Source organism: Polypterus senegalus, chromosome 9 (assembly GCF_016835505.1).
Source record: "Polypterus senegalus isolate Bchr_013 chromosome 9, ASM1683550v1, whole genome shotgun sequence".
Lineage (NCBI taxonomy): Eukaryota > Metazoa > Chordata > Cladistia > Polypteriformes > Polypteridae > Polypterus > Polypterus senegalus.
Window position 1 is genome coordinate 72,185,065 of NC_053162.1, and position 17,649 is coordinate 72,202,713.

Consider the following 17,649-nt stretch of genomic DNA (forward strand, 5'->3'; position numbering starts at 1 on the left):
GGTTAGAAAATGTAGTTAATATGTACTTAAGCAGTAACAAAGAAGATAGGAGGATTGTTACATACTCAAGCAATATGTAAGCATTGATATTTGGGTATACATATCCAATAACTAAATTAGGGTGATGAAAATGTTTATTGCCAACTTCAACATTACTTTTATACATCTCAGTCTGAAAAGCTGCAGCCCAGGGCACAACTATCTTTTTTAAATCCAGGTACTAAATCAAGGAGGGATTTAGGTTCTGATGATATTTATGGACACAGATGAAATTCAATACTAGAGAAATAAAAATACACTATATGGACTTCAAAAACAAAAGTAAAAAGATGAAAATATGTGAGCATGACATATCTCAAAAACAAATAACACACCACTCTAAAATCACTTATTCCCATCCAGGTTGTGAGACTTGACCCATCTCAGCAGCAGTTGGCACAATGCAAGAAATAGCCCTGGACAGGCTAACACCAATTAATTACTGGGCACACTCACAACTGGCTAATTTAGATTCGCCAGTTACATGTCTTTGGGGATGTTGAATAAAAATTCACTATACATGGTGGAAAACCCACCCAGTTATAGGAAGAACATGCATACTCTACACAAATTACTAAAAAGGGCAGGATTCAAACTCACAATGTTGGATCTGATAAGACATCAGCAATAACCACTACATGCAATCTTTCATAAACAAATATTCATCAGAATTTAAGATCAGCACTCAAGGATTACTGTCAACAAGTATGTCTTTGTGCAACACTAACAATGAAGATAAATAAAGCAATGTGGTCTTCTGCAGAAAGTTACCCAAGTTATTTTTTCTCTCTCTCGGTGTATCCACATGGCTTTTTACTTCACATATTCAGGGTAAGCAACATAAGAAACACTGCTAGCTTAAAGATGTTAACTCGCTTCTGTCCATTGCAGATGTTATCATTCATGATAACATAAAGGAAAATCTACAGATGAAATGTTAGTGTGAAAGGGGTTTGATAATGCTCTGTTTCAGCAGCAGACAGCATTCTCTGCATGGCTTAAAATGAACAGATGCACAAGGTGAGTACAAAATATATTTAGCCTACAAAGTCATTTTTTTGTGCATCATTGATCACCGTAGCTGACAAACCACTAAAGAGGTTGAAATGTTAATTGATACCACATCCACCCATCTTTCTTTCTTGTTCTCAGCACTGCAGCTGCCTTTTAAAATGCTCCTTGCCCAAATGAGTTCAATTTGACACTATGTAACCCTGATTGTTAAAGTGCCTTTAGCACATGGCAATCAACAGACCAATTAAGATCTTTTGAAACATCATCACAGTTTGCCTGATGGGAGGTGTTGCTGCTGTATATGACAATGAGCTGTTTAAGTCAAGGTTATATTAAGGGTTAAAATTAAATATCTACATATCATCATCAAACATTAAAATATAAATTTTTGACAATTCTGATTTTTATCCGTTTAGCTAAGCTGAAACTATCACTATTTTATTTTTAAGTGTGACCCTACTAGCTAGGATGTTTTGCTGTTTTGGTGGCACAATGTGGACCTATACAACATTAGATAGGTGGTTTAAATGTGGCTGATTGGTGTAAATTAAAGTTTTCTATATAAGTTTTATTTAAATGTTTTGAGGCTGCTTTTTTTTTTTTTTTGGGAAAAACGTTTAGTGTCAAAATTCTTCTCCATTACTCAATAACAGAAAACACAAAAGTCACCAATATATGAACACTGTATACATGATAATTTCGAAGCATACAATGCCATTCAAAGTAATCAACTATGACTCTTTTGGATCAAGTACATCCGTTGCTCATATTGCTTATATTGCATGGTAATGCCAGTTTTCAGCAGCACTCTAATTACTACTTGCTACTGATGGCTCAAAATCCTTTTTTGACAGTTTAGAGTACAAGACATAAAAAAATACACAAATATCTTCTGCAGAGGTGATATGGCGCTGCTGCTTTGCAGTAAGAAGACCAGGTTCACAATCCAGGTCCCACCTGCATGGAGTTTGCATGTTCTCCCTGTGTCAGAGTTGGTTTGCTCCAGGTGTTCCTGTTTCCTGTTTTCCACTATCCAAAAACACGCAAGTTAAGTGAACTGGTGGGTCTAAATTGGCTCTAGTGTGTGTTTGGTGTGTGAACTATGAATGGTATATTTACCATGCAAAGGACCAGCACCAAGTCCAAGGTTTGTTCCTGCCTTGACCCAGTACTAGCTGAGATGGGCTACAGCACCCCCTGCGACCATGGTCTGGATTGAGCGGGTCATAAAATAACATGACATCTTCCGCAGAGTGTTTTTTTTTGGAGAGTGATATTTGAGTAACACTAGGCCCACTACGCTAAATGACCAATGCTATACCTCCACTTGTCAGTTATTATGGCTTAAATTCAGAGTATTCTTTACACGAACATGTCACATAAATAAAATGAACAAGTATGATGTAGATAAAGTTTCTCCTAAAACAAACTCTGCAGTGCACCAACTCAACACTATTTCATTTGAGGCAGCCAATCAACCATAAGCTTATTTTATATAATCCTAATATTGTCAAAATGTAATGGAAATGATCATTTAAACTTGTTTTAGGTGAATGTAAATGGGAAAGGACAAAGCATTGTAAGATAATGTCAAAGTATTTTATTCAAGATTAAACAAACAAGACAATAAACCATTTTCCTGCCAATAACCACCGCTCATAAAAGATGGGTTACACAACTGGTTGAAGTACTAATATAAAAAGTCTAATTTTTTCACCACTGTAAAGGTGGACTGATTTACATAGATGTAACTTAGCTTAGCCTCCAGGCCCCTTGTGGATTTCCACTACTGAGACTGCAACAAATGTGACTGAAGGTCATATGTTTGCTCAAACTACATTTTGCATTTAGAATCATGCAAATGTGACCATAAGAACTTCCTTCTGAATTCATCCAGCTGAGATTGACCACTAACGATTACACAAGTCTTTTTTTTTTAAGCTAAGCATACCCTAAATACCCTGTCAGCAAAGTCTAAACAGATAATTAACATATGTCCAAATGTACCACATTAAGCAGGAAAATAAAAATTTTAATGCATTTATTTCACGGACAGGGTTTACATGATATTTTATGAACATTTCAATCCATAAGCTTAAGTAACAGAAAATATTCTATAACTGACAATTCAACAGGCTGAGCAAAGAAAATGCAAACCCTATTTTAGAAAAACTACAATGTGGTTCACACCTCCGCAGTGGGGAAATATATAGACACTGCATTCTAAAATACTAACCCAGATCATCAATAAAGTTTTAAAATAAATAAATGTATTTCATTGGTTTGAATCCTACCTGACAGGGAGAAAATTTTTTGTTAGTTGTGGGAATTACAACTCGAAGACACATGATATCCAATATGGTGTTCCACAAGGCTCTATCCTGGGTCCGCTGTTTTTCTCAATCTATATGCTTCCGTTAGGCCAGATTATCTCGAGGCACAACGTGAGCTACCACAGCTATGCTGATGACACACAGCTGTACTTATCAATAGCACCTGATGACCCCGATTCTATTGATTCACTAACACAATGTCTGACTTGTATATCAGAATGGATGACTAGTAACTTTCTCAAGTTAAATAAAGAGAAAACTGAAATCTTAGTCATTAGCAATAATGGATACAATGAGGCTATTAGAAATAAACTGGATACATTAGGATTAAAGTCAAGACGGAGGTAAAAAGCTTAGGGGTAATTGTTGACTGTAATCTGAATTTTAAATCGCATATTCATCAGACCACTAGGACAGCATTTTTTCACTTAAGAAACATAGCAAAAGTTAGACCTCTTATCATTGAAAGATGCTGAAAAATTAATTCACGCTTTTGTTTTCAGTAGACTAGACTACTGTAACGCACTCCTCTCAGGACTACCCAAAAAAGACATAAATCACTTGCAACGAGTGCAGAATGCAGCTGCTAGAATCCTAACTAGGAAAAGAAAATCCAAACACATTGCTCCAGTTTTGATGTCACTACACTGGTTGCCTGTGTCATTCAGGATTGACATAAAAATACTGCTTATGGTTTATAAAGCCATAAATAATCGCGCTCCAGTTAATATATTGGAATGTCTGACATCCTATATTCCAAATCGTAACCTTAGATCCTCAAATGAGTGTCTCCTTAGAATTCCAAACGCTAAACTTAAAAGAAGTGGTGAGGCGGCCTTCTGCTGCTATGCACCTAAAATCTGGAATAGCCTGTCAATAGGAATTCGCCAGGCTAATACAGTAGAGCACTTTAAAACACTGCTGAAAACACATTACTTTAACATGGCCTTTTTATAACTTCACTTTAACTTAATCCTGATACTCTGTATGTTCAATTCATCGTAATAACTATTTATGGTGGCTCTAAAATCTGTACTGACCGCTACTCTCTCTTCTGTTTCTTTTTCCGGTTTCTTTGTGGTGGTGGCGCAGTCAAAGCATGATGCTCCAACAATAATGAATGGATGGATTAAAAGCCAGAAGTCTACGTGACCACCATCATCAAGCCCTTCTGTGAGAACCCTAAATCCAAAGAGGACTGTTTCATTTATGTTAGGTAGAATGCCCAGAGGAGAATGGGCAGTCTAATGGTCTCGAATCCCTACAGATTTTATTTTTTTCTCCTGCCGTCTGGAGTTTTTTTTTGTTTTTTCTGTCCACCCTGGCAATTGGACCTTACTCTTATTCTATGTTAATTAATGTTGACTTATTTTATTTTCTTACTGTGTCTTTTATTTTTCTGTTCTTCATTATGTAAAGCACTTCGAACTACTTTTTGTATGAAAATGTGCTATATAAATAAATGTTGTTTTTGTACTGTACTACATTTTTTTTGATACTGTAGCAACTGACGTAATAAAGTGTCACAAAAGTTCTACTTTAACAATTGCCGACTTCATAACCCCAAACACAACTTTCTAGCATCCTCTCCAACCCCTCCTCCCATGGCTCTCGCCTCCCCCTTACCGCATCAATCAGTACCCAGCTATCAGTCTTCCATGCTGTACTCTGCCCTCCCTTGAACGGACCTAACAGTCACTTAAAACAAAAAAGGCTTCAGCTTGGCTGGGACGCTACAAAACTTTCGAATTTTACTGCTTTCATATTGTGTACCTTTCTCTGTATGTGTATCCCGCCTTGGGTCTCTTTTGTCCGTGCCGCTCTTTCTTCTTTGCCGAGAGCACAGTAAGTGTGCTATGTGACTTTACATGACTGAATGTTTTGCTGGCTGTCCATGCTCTTATTTGATAAGAAGGGCGTCTCTTGCAAGAATCTTATGTTCCACGTCCTTGCGAGACGGCCCTGGGACAATCTCTTGGCACCAAGTCTCATGTTTATGGTCCCCGCGAGACGCTCCATGGCCAGTCTTTTTTGTCTTGCGTGTCTTTTAAATGTCTTCCGAGAAGATCACATATCGTCGCCTTGCTTTCCCATTCCAGGATATATATATCCATATATATAGGTCCATAAATATTTGGACAGAGACAACTTTTTTCTTAATTTTGGTTCTGTACATTACCACAATGAATGCAACAACTCTCAGATGTAGTTGAAGTGCAGACTTTCAGCTTTAATTCAGTGAGGTGAACAAAACGATTGCATAAAAATGTGAGGCAACTAAAGCATTTTTTTAACACAATTTCTTCATTTCAGGGGTTCAAAAGTAATTGGAACAATTAAATAACTGGAAATAAAATGTTCATTTCTCATACTTGGTTGAGAACCCTTTGCTGGCAATGACAGCCTGAAGTCTTGAAATCATGGACATCACCAGATGCTGGGTTTCCTCCTTTTTAATGCTCTGCCAGGCCTTTACTGCAGTGGCTTTCAGTTGCTGTTTGTTTGTGAGCCTTTCTGTTCGAAGTTTAGTCTTCAACAAGTGAAATGCATGCTCAATTGGGTTAAGATCAGGTCACTGACTTGGCCATTCAAGAATTTTCCACTTCTTTGCTTTAATAAACTCCTGGGTTGCTTTGGCTGTATGTTTTGGGTCATTGTCCATCTGTATCATGAAACGCCACCCGACCAATTTGACTGCATTTAGCTGGATTTGAGCAGACAGTATATCTCTGAACACCTCAGAATTCATTCGGCTGCTTCTGTCCTGTGTCACATCATCAATAAATATTAGTGTCCCAGTGCCACTGGCAGCCATGCATGCCCATCACACTGCCTCCAACGTGTTTTACAGATGATGTGGTATGCTTTGGATAATAAGCTGTTCCACGCCTTCTCCATACTTTTTTCTTGCCATCATTCTGGTAGAGGTTGATCTTGGTTTCATCTGTCCAAAGAATGTTTTTCCAGAACTGTGCTGGCTTTTTTAGATGTTCTTTAGCAAAGTCCAATCTAGCCTTTCTATTCTTGAGGCTTATGAGTGGCTTGCACCTTGCAGTACACCCTCTGTATTTACTTTCATGCAGTCTTCTCTTTATGGTAGACTTGGATATCGATACGCTGTTGTGAAGGGGTTTCTCTTCACCATGGAAATTATTCTGCAATCATCCACCACTGCTGTCTTCCGTGGACATCCAGGTCTTTTTGCGTTGCTGAGTTCACCAGTGCTTGCTTTCTTTCTCAGGATGTACCAAACTGTAGATTTTGCCACTCATAATATTGTAGCAATTTTTCGGATGGGTTTTTTCTGTTTTTGCAGCTTAAGGATGGCTTCTTTCACCTGCATGGAGAGCTCCTTTGACTGCATGTTGTCTGTTCACAGCAAAATCTTCCACATGCAAGCACCACACCTCTTTTATCTGCTTAACTGATAATGACATAACAACGGACTTGCCCACACCTGCTCATGAAATAGCCTTTGAGTCAATTGTCCAATTACTTTTGAGTCCCTGAAATGAAGGAATTGTGTTAAAAAATGCTTTAGTTGCCTCACATTTTTATGCAATTGTTTTGTTCACCTCACTGAGTTAAAGCTGAAAGTCTGCACTTAAATTGCATCTGAGTTTTTTATTTAAAATTCATTGTGGTAATGTACAGAACCAAAATTACAAAAAAGTTGTCTCTATTCAAATATTTATGGACCTAACTATATATATATATATATATATATATATATATATATATAGTGTGGTCACGCCCAGGAGGACTGGAGGAGGGCTTGCGCCTCCTCCAGACCGTGAGGGGGCATCCGTCCTGGTTATGTTGGGGGCCTCGGGTACAGGGCTTGGAAGCCCAGCCCTGTAGGGGCCTGTGGCCACCGCCAGGCGGCGCCCCGGTGCCTGAGGAACCCTGGAGCCCAGCACTTCAGCCACACCAGGAAGTGCTGGGGGGGAAGAAGACAGGAGACACCCGGACGGCTTCCCAGGGAGTGCCGGGAAGCAGCTGGAGCCCATCCGGGTTCCTACTTAAGGGGCCGCCTCCCTCCAGTCATGGGCGAGAGTCGGGTGGAAGAGGACGGAGCTGAGAGAGAGGATGGGAGGCGGCCAGGAAGGCACAAAGACTGTGAGGCCTGGACAGTGGGGAATCGGTGCAAGAGGCACTGGGGTTTGTTGTGCACTTAATCTGGTAAATATTGTTGAAAATAAACAGTGTGTGGTGGAGCCAACGATGTCTGTCTGTCTGTGTCCGGGTCCCAGTCCACAATATATATATATATATATATATATATATATATATATATATATATATATATACCTATACACACTGCTCAAAAAATTAAAGGAACACCTTTTAATCAGAGTACAGGTGCCCTGTGCTTATAACAGATGACAGCAGGGTCACCCTGAGCACATGTGACAGACGTGAAAGGGTCTGGAGAAATCATGGAGAACATTATGCTGTCTGTAACATCATTCAGCATGACCGGTTTGGTGGTGGGTCAGTGATGGTCTGGGGAGGCATATCCATGGCGGGACGCACAGTCCTCTACAGGGTAGACAATGGCACCTTGACTGCCATTAGGTATTGGGATGAAATCCTTGGACCCATTGTCAGACCCTATGTTAGTGCAGTGGGTCCTGGGTTCCTCCTGATGCACGACAATGCTCAGCCTCATGGGGCGAGAGTATGCAGGCAGTTCCTGGAGAATGAAGGAACTGATACCATTGACAGGCCCCCATGCTCACCTGTCCTAAATCCAATAGAAAACCTCTGGGACATAATGTTTCAGTCCATCCGATGCCGCCAGGTTGCACCTCATACTGTCCAGGAGCTCAGTGATGTCCTGGTCTAGATCTGGGAGGATCAACATTGTCAGGCATGCATACAAGCACGTGGGGGCCACACAAAAGTACTAAGTATGATTTTGAATTGCTGCAATGAAATTTCGGGAAAATGGACTAGCCTGCCACATCATTTTTTTCACTTTGATTTTTGGGGTGTCTTTTAATTCAACCCTCTATACATTGATAACTTTCATTTCCATCAAATGATGTGGCATCTTTTTCTTTTCTTTCCTAACACATTAACCAGTCCATATTAGTATACAGTCATGACTGAAATTATCAGCACCCCTGGAATTTTCCCAGAAAATGCACCATTTCTCCCAGAAAATTGTTGCAGTTACAAATGTTTTGGTATACAGTAATTCCTCAATCCGTTCCAGAACCCTCCGCGATAGGTGAAAATCCGTGAAGTAGAAACCATATCTTTGTATGGTTATTTTTATATATTTTAAGCCCTTATAAACTCTCCCACACTGTTAACATTATTAGAGCACTCTAGACATGAAATAACACCCTTTAGTCAAAAGTTTAAACTGTGCTCCATGACAAGACAGAGATGACAGTTCTTTCTCACAATTAAAAGAAAGCGCGATATAGCGAGGGATTACTGTACAAATATTTATTTCCTTCATGTGCATCGGAACAACACAAAAAAACAGAGAAAAAAAGGCTGTGTGCAAGGCATCATGAAATCTGAAAACTTCCAAAAGATATTGGGGTGCAATGTAGGGCCCAGTGTCAGAAAGCTGGGTCTGCATCAGAGGTCATGGGTGTTCCACCAGGACAATGACCCCAAAAATAATTCTAAAAGCACCCAGAAATGGTTGAAGACAAAGCACTGGAGAGTTCGGAGTTTTCCAAAGGGCGTGCAACCAAATATTAAGTTGAGGGTGCCAATAATTTTGTCCAGCCTGGATTTTGAGTTTTGTGTGAAATTATGTCAGATTTGGCTTTTTTTCTTTGTTTTTTGTGTTATTCCAATGCACATAGAGGAAATAAACATGTGTATACCAAATCATTTGTAATTGCAACAATTTTCTGGGAGAAATAGTGCATTTTCTGGGAAAATTCCAGGGGTGCCAATAATTTCAGCCATGACTATAGATATTCACCATGATTTTTTTTCCCCATTGAGATCCGATATGTTTTCAAAGTGTTCCATGAATTCTTTGGAGCAGTTTATGAATACATACATACATATACACACAGTATATATATGTTTTGTAATACTGTGATTTTACTGTAAAAGAGCAGTACACATTATCAGTCATTAGCCAAATACAATGAAGCAGCACTGGTATCTTTCTTAATTTGGTTCACAGTATTCATTTCAACTTTACACCATCATGCCTTGCTCATTGTGCTCTGAATTACTTCCACAAGATACTTAAAAACAAAAAAACTGCATAATCATTAAAGAAAAAAAAATCTGGTAAGACTTTTTTGCTGTTCAATGGAGTGACCAACTTAATTTTCTACATGGTGCAAAATGTATTACTTTTACACTATAATAACATACACAGTCTTTAATTTTGGCCACAAGTGTTAATCATGGGCTAAGCAATCCTTAAATAGTAATGAACAGCTGGATTAAAATTAGCTGAGAAAGACAGTGAATAAATAAAGATTACGAAGCAGCAGTTAACTGTATGCATGCTGTATAATTCTTCGATTTCTCAACCACAAATGTACTGAAACTATACACAATACATTCAATAAACACTGGCCTAATCATGCCATATATTGTATGCATCACATAACAGACCTCTTACTGTCTTGTATCATAAGTTAAATGACAGATCAAAACCATTTTCAGACAAGTACTAAAATACACTATAACTAAACTATCCTTCAGATAAGTTGAGCAGGGGCACCAGACAAAAACTCGTCAAAAGCAAAAAGCCTTAGTGAAATTAGAAAAAAATTAAGAAAAAATAAAAGCAAATCTTAAGAAGAAAAATCTTCAAAAGCCAAGAAAACCCTGAGTCAAGACAACACAGATATCTGAATTGGACGGTCTGTAACATGTTGCCATTTTGGCCTTAAAAAGAAAGAATTCTGATCAATAAGTTCCAGTCAGCATGATGAAAAGAACAGCTAATAAATACACAACAGTGCTGCCTCTTAATCAGACAAAACGAGACTTTTAACAGTGCATCCTATACCCTTTGGAACTTTGACAGCAAACAACAAGAATCAATGATAACAGGTAATACTGCTCTGTAATAAAACTTATTACCTCTAGTAATGTTAACTATAGCTGGTAAAATTGTATTTCATCATCCTAAACAGAATACATTAGCTGAATTTGTTTTAATGTCGAACACATTATGTACTCCAAAAACATCCTTAACATTGTTGTGGGTAATTAATCCAACTAACCAACCCGCGGCGTACTATACACCGCATAATCAGGCCAGTTTTTTAATAATTTTTAAGCACTGGGGGAAAATTAACATTTGAAAAATTGGTAATGTAATAAATCAGCAAGAAAAGCAACATTGTAACACTGCACGGAACGAACCAACACACAATCGTCTGTGACTGAAATCTGGCGGACGGCAATCGCGCCTTCTCTTGCCAGACGGAGGGATGGGGGTGCACGGCGCGGAGTGTGGAACAAGAGGAGAGGAGAAGGACATCCATTCAGCTCCCTCCGTCATGCTAGTCTGCTGAATTCTCGTTCAGTATGTACTGCCTGCTCATGTGCCCACCTCCAACTCGTCACTTGAGTCATTGGCTGATTTTCTAAATATAATCCACCAAGACACCCGACCACGGTAGTAGCGAGGTGGGAGGGGGGTGTACACAAAGGGTAGGGACGCAACCAGTGGAAGCGTATGAGTCACACTTAGTGGAAATTCCATGGTTTGCAGCCCGAATGGGGTTCAACAGCTTACCTACGCCTCTCTGCGCCGGGTAGACACACGCTCAATGTCATGCATAATTATTTATTGAATGCTAAACACTTCTGGAAAGACACGGTTGTCTAAAATGGGTTGGTGTGAGAATACAACAGTAAGCGAATGAAAAGATGGAACTCTGGAGAGAGCAAAATACAACACAATAGTGAACCCGCGGCATAACAAACGCGGCATAATTATTTATTGATGGTTGAACACTTCTGGAAAGACACAGTTGTCTAAAAAGGGAGGGTTTGAGGATACAACAGAAAGTGAATGAAAAGATGGAACTCTAGACTTTTCATTGCTCTGTGCGGTTTTGGCTGCCTTTCTATATATAATGCACCAAGACATCCGACCACGGTAGTAGCGAGGTGGGAGGGGGGTGTGTACAAAGGGTAGGGACGTAATGAGTGGGAGCGTATGAGTCACACTTAGTGGGAATTCCACAGCTTGTAGCCCGAATGGAGTTCAACGGCTTACCCATGACTCTCTGCGCTGGGTAGACACACGGTCAATCTCATGCATAATTATTTATTGAATGCTAAACGCTTCAGGAAAGACACGGATGTCTAAAACGGGTTGGTGCGAGAATACAACAGTAAGTGAATGAAAAGATGGAACTCTGGAGAGAGCAAAATACAACACAATAGTGAACCCGCGGCATAACAAACACCGCGTGGCTCAGACGTGCATGTGAACTCTTACCACAGACGAAAGAGACTAACTGGGTGGTCGCTGAGTTTTTGCGTCCGGGCAAATGGGCAGGCAGTGTGAATGCCTAGAGAGCGAGGGTAGATGCCGGCTGGTGAAAAAGGAGTGTTGGTGGGCAGGGAAACGTCTTCCGTGTTCCTGCAGGAGCATCTAAGAAGACGCATGTTTGTCTCGGATGCGAATCGCTGTATGTAGCGTGTAAAACAGTTTTCTATGGTACACGCAGTCGTGCGTAGTAACCGAAAACTCGGTTTTTAAAGACTGCTTACTTCATTGTGCTTTAACCTCAGTTGTAAAGGATTGTTTTAAGGATCCCATGGGATACCCCTCGCAAACCGTTTCACACGCTGCATATGGCATTTCACCTCCGCGAGAAACATGCCTCTATGAACAGTCAACGTAGCTCGGAGGTGCATGACCTGCACTGCATGTGGCCTCTACGACAGACGAATATAAATGACGCCATTTTTTCTGTGTCCTCGTGTCCGAGTTGGTGGTCGTGGCCCTGCGAGTTGTCGTCGTATCCAATGGTCTTAAGAGTTGGTGGGCATGGCACCTTCCTGCGTGCGCCATAGGTGTCTTACTTGTCGGCGGCTTAGTGAATCCACGCCCCTTCCGGCGTGCTTTCCATGGTTGTCTTGCCTTAGTGATGGTTGTCTTACCTTAGTGAATTATATATATATAGATGAGATGCATGAATTGTACGACATTGAAAAGACCCACAGGACAACAGGAGTATATTGAGAGCAAATATATATATATATACTGTATTATATATCCAGCTCACTCAAGAGAGCCAAGAAATGCACTAGGATTGTAAGGAATTCTTTCTGTGTAGTGAAAGAGATAATTAGTTAAAAGACAAAAACAACAGATTGAGCAATGAAATTGAATGTGTCTGAAAGGTTAAAATGAAACATGTGGAAAATGTATTAGTAATATTGTCATATGTACAGACGTACAAGGATAACTTGGTTAACAAATTCTCAATTAATGAAGCTCAATTAATGAAGCTCCCAGGTAATGAACTCAGCATAAAACATGCTGCAGCACAAGCACAACGACAAGTTCAAGGACTTTCTCACTACAATGCTGTTATACATTAGTCATAATAATAATAACAGTAAAACATTTTATTTCAAGGTGCCTTTCTAAACACCCAAGGACACCATACAAACAATAAAATCATAAAGCCAACAGTAAGTTAATATGTGTGTAAACATACACATATACATATATTCATGGAACTGAAAATAAACAAAGCAATCAGACATGCAAGGTGGGTGATGAGGAGACCAGATGTGGAGGACCTGAGTCAGGTTGTAAGTATAAACATGTATGAAGTCAGAGCGGTATAATGGAACAGGGTTATGAAGTGCTTTGAAGGTAAGTAAAAGGATTTTAAAATCAATGTGAAATTTTACCAGAAGCCAATGAAGCTGCTTAAGAGACAGAGTAATGTGTTGTATGGAAGAGATCTGAGTTATAATATTGGCAGCAGAATTCTGAACAAGGTGAAGCTTATGAAGATGCTTATATGGGAGACCAAAGAGAAGAGAATTACAATAATCAATGCGGGAAGTAACCAATGTGTGAGTAAGAATAGCGGTTTTATTTAATGTGATGGAGTGTCGTAGGTGTGCAATGCTACAGAGATGGAAAAAAGATGACTGTGTAACATTATTGATATGGGATTCAAAAAGGAGAATACTATCAAAGATAACCCCCAAACTCTTAACCTGAATCGAGGGGTAGACTGAGGTACCATCAATGTTAAGTGAGAAACTATTAATTTTGATAAAGCAGACCTGGAGTAAATGAAGAGAACTTCTGTCTTAGGGCTATTGAGTTGGAAGAAATTGGAAGGAAACTTTTTTTAAAGTAGACAATCACTGAGGCAGGAAGGAGGAAGGACAGAGCTGGGCTTTGTAGAGATATAGAGCTGAGCATCATCTGCATAAAAATGAAAGTTGATTCCAAATTTCTTATAAATGCCACCTAAAGGGAGTAGATATATTAAAAACAGTAAGGGGCCAAGCAACGGGCCCTGGGGAACACCACCAGTGACTGGGAGGGATTGTTATGAAGAGTTTTTTAGCTGAACAAACTGAGTATGATTGGACAGGTATGAAGTAAACCAAATAAGAGGGGTATCATTAATGCCGAAGGCAGCTACCTGATTCAACAAAATACAGTACTATGTGATACAGTATCAACATTAACCCATTGACTGAACACTGGCGCGTCTCACTGCTGCTATTCTACAGTATAATCAGTATCATTTGTCTTAATTCTTTTTTCTGTGTAACTGAAAAATAGTCATTGTGGATGCTTCCTACACAAGACTTTTTGTGTGTTGTTAACATTCTGCATACTGCAGGACATGATATTATTATACCTGAGTGCTAAGGTATTTCATATACATTGTGCAGTAAGTTTAATAAAACATAGACTATAAAGAGGGCAGAAGGCAGAGAAAAGAAAAGACACATAGCAGAATAATTGGGGTTAGCATCCAGCTATGAAAGCAGCCAGGGCAGCATGTGGAAGATGGGGCACAGATAGAGAGCATTTACCTCCAAGAAGGAGATGTGTATCTCTGCTTAAATCCACTGACCTGGATACTACGTCTTCATAAGAACTCTGGGTTGAATTTGTTCATGGAGTTGGGGAAAGTGACAGCAGATGGTGTTGCATCTGACACCAAGAAAGTGGCAGCCTAGAGTAGACAAAGTAGATGACAGCAAGTGGAGCCAGATGGAAGTAGATCCAGAAAATCAGGGTGGTGGCAGTGTGTTGGAGAGAAGGTGGGTAAGGAAAGAAAGAGCAGGTTTTGTCGTGGAATAAGCAATGACCACCTTCCTTATCCCTGTCAATGCAATATGTATACATATCCATATTTCTCCAGTGACGTTCTAGAATGTATTGTAACTACCTCATTAACTCAGGTATTACTGTTCACTATACACAAACATACTGTGACGTTCCATCGAATAAACACACTCAGGAGCTGCTTGTCCGGGGGAGTCTTCCAAATGCCAACTGGCATTTTGTTGAATATGCTGCAATATAAATGGTGCCCTACCGCCGCCCGTTGTCTGGGTCATGGGGACACCTCCAAAAATAACAAAGACAATTCACCTTTGTCATATCTACCTCTTTAACTGTTTTGCTCCATTCACCACTTGATACTGTTTTCTTTTCACTCCTGCCCCAACTACCACTTCCGGCTACCACCTCCCCTTTTCTTCATGCACCATTAATTAACCCGGATCCCTTTTACTCAGTTCTCTCTCTAAGGAGGTGCCCGAAGCCCTTACAAAAAAATGTTTCCCCAAGACTCCACCCCAACACTGCTTCCACTCCCTACAGCCCATGCAATGGCAAGACACGTCACAATACTTACATAATTATGAGTAAGCAAATCAGATATTTTAACTGGACAATATGGACTCAATCTACAAGATCAAATCATTAGTATGCTAAATAAAAAAGAAACCACCCCACAGCCAAAATAAATAAAAATGGACAAAATGTTGCAGTAGTACCATACCTTTTAGATCAGGAGTTGGTGTTTATGTCATCTGTATAGCTGTATAGATTTCTTCAAAGTTTAAAGACATTTTATCAGGCCACTTTGATCTCTAAATTTTCTGTGTGGCCGTTTATGTCACTGTAATTGACTGGCATTTAATCAAAGGCAGTTTCCTCCTTTGAGCTCCTTCTTGACATAGTCATTCAGAATCACATTCTGCTTCACTTGTAGTTTTTCACTCTGATCTTCTGATTTTAGGCAAACATTGCTGTTTTACATTCTAAATAATATATCTCTGTTTAGCAATAAAATGTATAAATTCTGCTCGCTTCTGTAGTTTCCCTAATAACAATATAAAACAGTACACATCTAGATTATGTTCTTAATAACCTTAACAAGCTGCATAAACGAAAAAGACTTTAAAGTACAAAAAGTATAAAAAATTGCTAAAAACCACGAGTCCAAAACATAATAATAAAAAATGCAATAATATACATATTTCAGCCCACACATTAATTTATACCAAATTCAGTGTATTTTTTTCAAAATATGTACAGTATTACTGGCAAGTGAAGTGACTAACTAATGGTCACTGAGCAATTGTACGGACACCCTTATGATCTTGAAGTATTATCCTTTTTTATTTATATAAAGGGGGGGTTCTTACCTTGGAATGGGCTGGGAGGTGGGTATGACGGGGACAAATTTTGGGCAGTTTGCCATTTGTTCCTGAACCTTTGTACAAGAAGAAATGTGAGACCTCATTTTGACAAGTGTGACCTAAAACAACAAAAAGGGGAAAAAATAACTACCTCCTAGGCAAAAGCAGTTAACTCTGGTTTACCAGGTTGACAGTTGGCATTTACTGTAGGTAGTGCTTTGCAGTCAAATGGCAACTGAACATTTTCTGCATAGATATAAATCATGTGGAAAAATAGTTCTGCTCAGTTTTTAATTTATAGTACTTGTATTTTAAGCATTACACAAAGTAAGAGAATATGAGTCATATTGGCACAAGATTGCTGACTTTTGCATAGACTTTGCACAAGCAATACTTATAGGACAGGCAAAGTTATGCTATGCTGTAATGCCCTGCAAAGTGAGGGTAGGGACAGACTGTGAGAAATAAATTTGTTCTTTATGTCACCACAACTGCTGTAGCTGATAAAAAGCCTCATGAGCATTACCAGCAATGACTGAGGTCCCACACAGCAGAAATTACCTGTATATAGGAAAAAGGTGTAGTGACCTTTATTGACCATTACTTCATCTGATTTTTAATATCTGCCAAAATCAACAAAAAAATCACCTTCTTACTGCAGCCTCTGCAGGGAGCCTTGTAGGAAGAGAGCTGCTTTTCAACATTTGATGATTTTTCCACCTTCTTTGGGTCAAAAGGCATGCGGCACAACGGACAGAGGGGTGAAGGGACCTGGAGGCATGGCTGGAGACATTCACCACAGAAGCTACAAGATTAGGAGAGAAACAATCAGTTATTTTACAGTAACCATATTTTTAATTCCATACCTTATTTTAGTCTATTTCAAATCTACTTCTGTTTGTGCTTTAAATGTACAGTATATCTGTAGGATACTACAAATGAAAATAAAAGGCATCTACAAGAATTAAGTGTAACCAGGAATTTTAAAACTGTTCACTTATATTACACATGGTTATACAAACATTTATACAAACAAATACACACACAAAATTAATAAATTGAGTAGACATATGTAATACCGGCAGCACAGTGCACAGCAGCTCTTTCCAGAAAGGCCCTATAATTGCACAGTAAGCATCTGACCTATACAGATAACCAGATTTTTTTGAGTGCATGACGCACAACCACAACAGAATGGTACAAGGACCTTTCTTTTTTCGTCATTTGATCTCTAAGAGGTGTAAAGCAAACCCAAAATGAGGAAAGCCAATCTAATTTCTCATGCATGACAGATCTTGGGATAGACACTCTATAACTGACCTGCCTGCTGAACATATGCTTTCATTAACTGGAAGCCATACTTTGTTAACTGTGTAAACACAGTAGAGAGAGAGAGAGAGAGAGAGAGAGAACGAAAGACAGAAACTCGTTCTATTCAATGTGAAAGACTGAAAAAGAAATCAAACCAGCCTGAATGGAATTTAAGAAAAAATATTGTTAATAGGCCTTGCATCTTGATGTGCATCTTAGATTTAGTAGCATTATGAAATTGGAGCAAAATAATTTCCACATTTTATCAGATTCACGTAAAAATACACCTTTCAGAGGT

General features: G+C 39.2%; 1 protein-coding gene across 2 annotated transcripts in view; it reads right to left on the bottom strand.

Annotated features, from left to right (window-relative positions):
- LOC120535424 (E3 ubiquitin-protein ligase RNF166) overlaps positions 1–17,649 on the bottom strand; it is an 85,731-nt gene that overhangs the window by 12,979 nt on the left and 55,103 nt on the right. For both annotated transcript variants that reach the window (XM_039763257.1, XM_039763258.1), the window contains exons 2-3: positions 16,689–16,845; positions 16,047–16,159 (exon numbers count right to left, since the gene is read on the bottom strand). In XM_039763257.1, the coding sequence (XP_039619191.1) occupies positions 16,047–16,159; positions 16,689–16,845 (270 nt within the window). The remainder of the gene's footprint in view (positions 1–16,046; positions 16,160–16,688; positions 16,846–17,649) is intronic.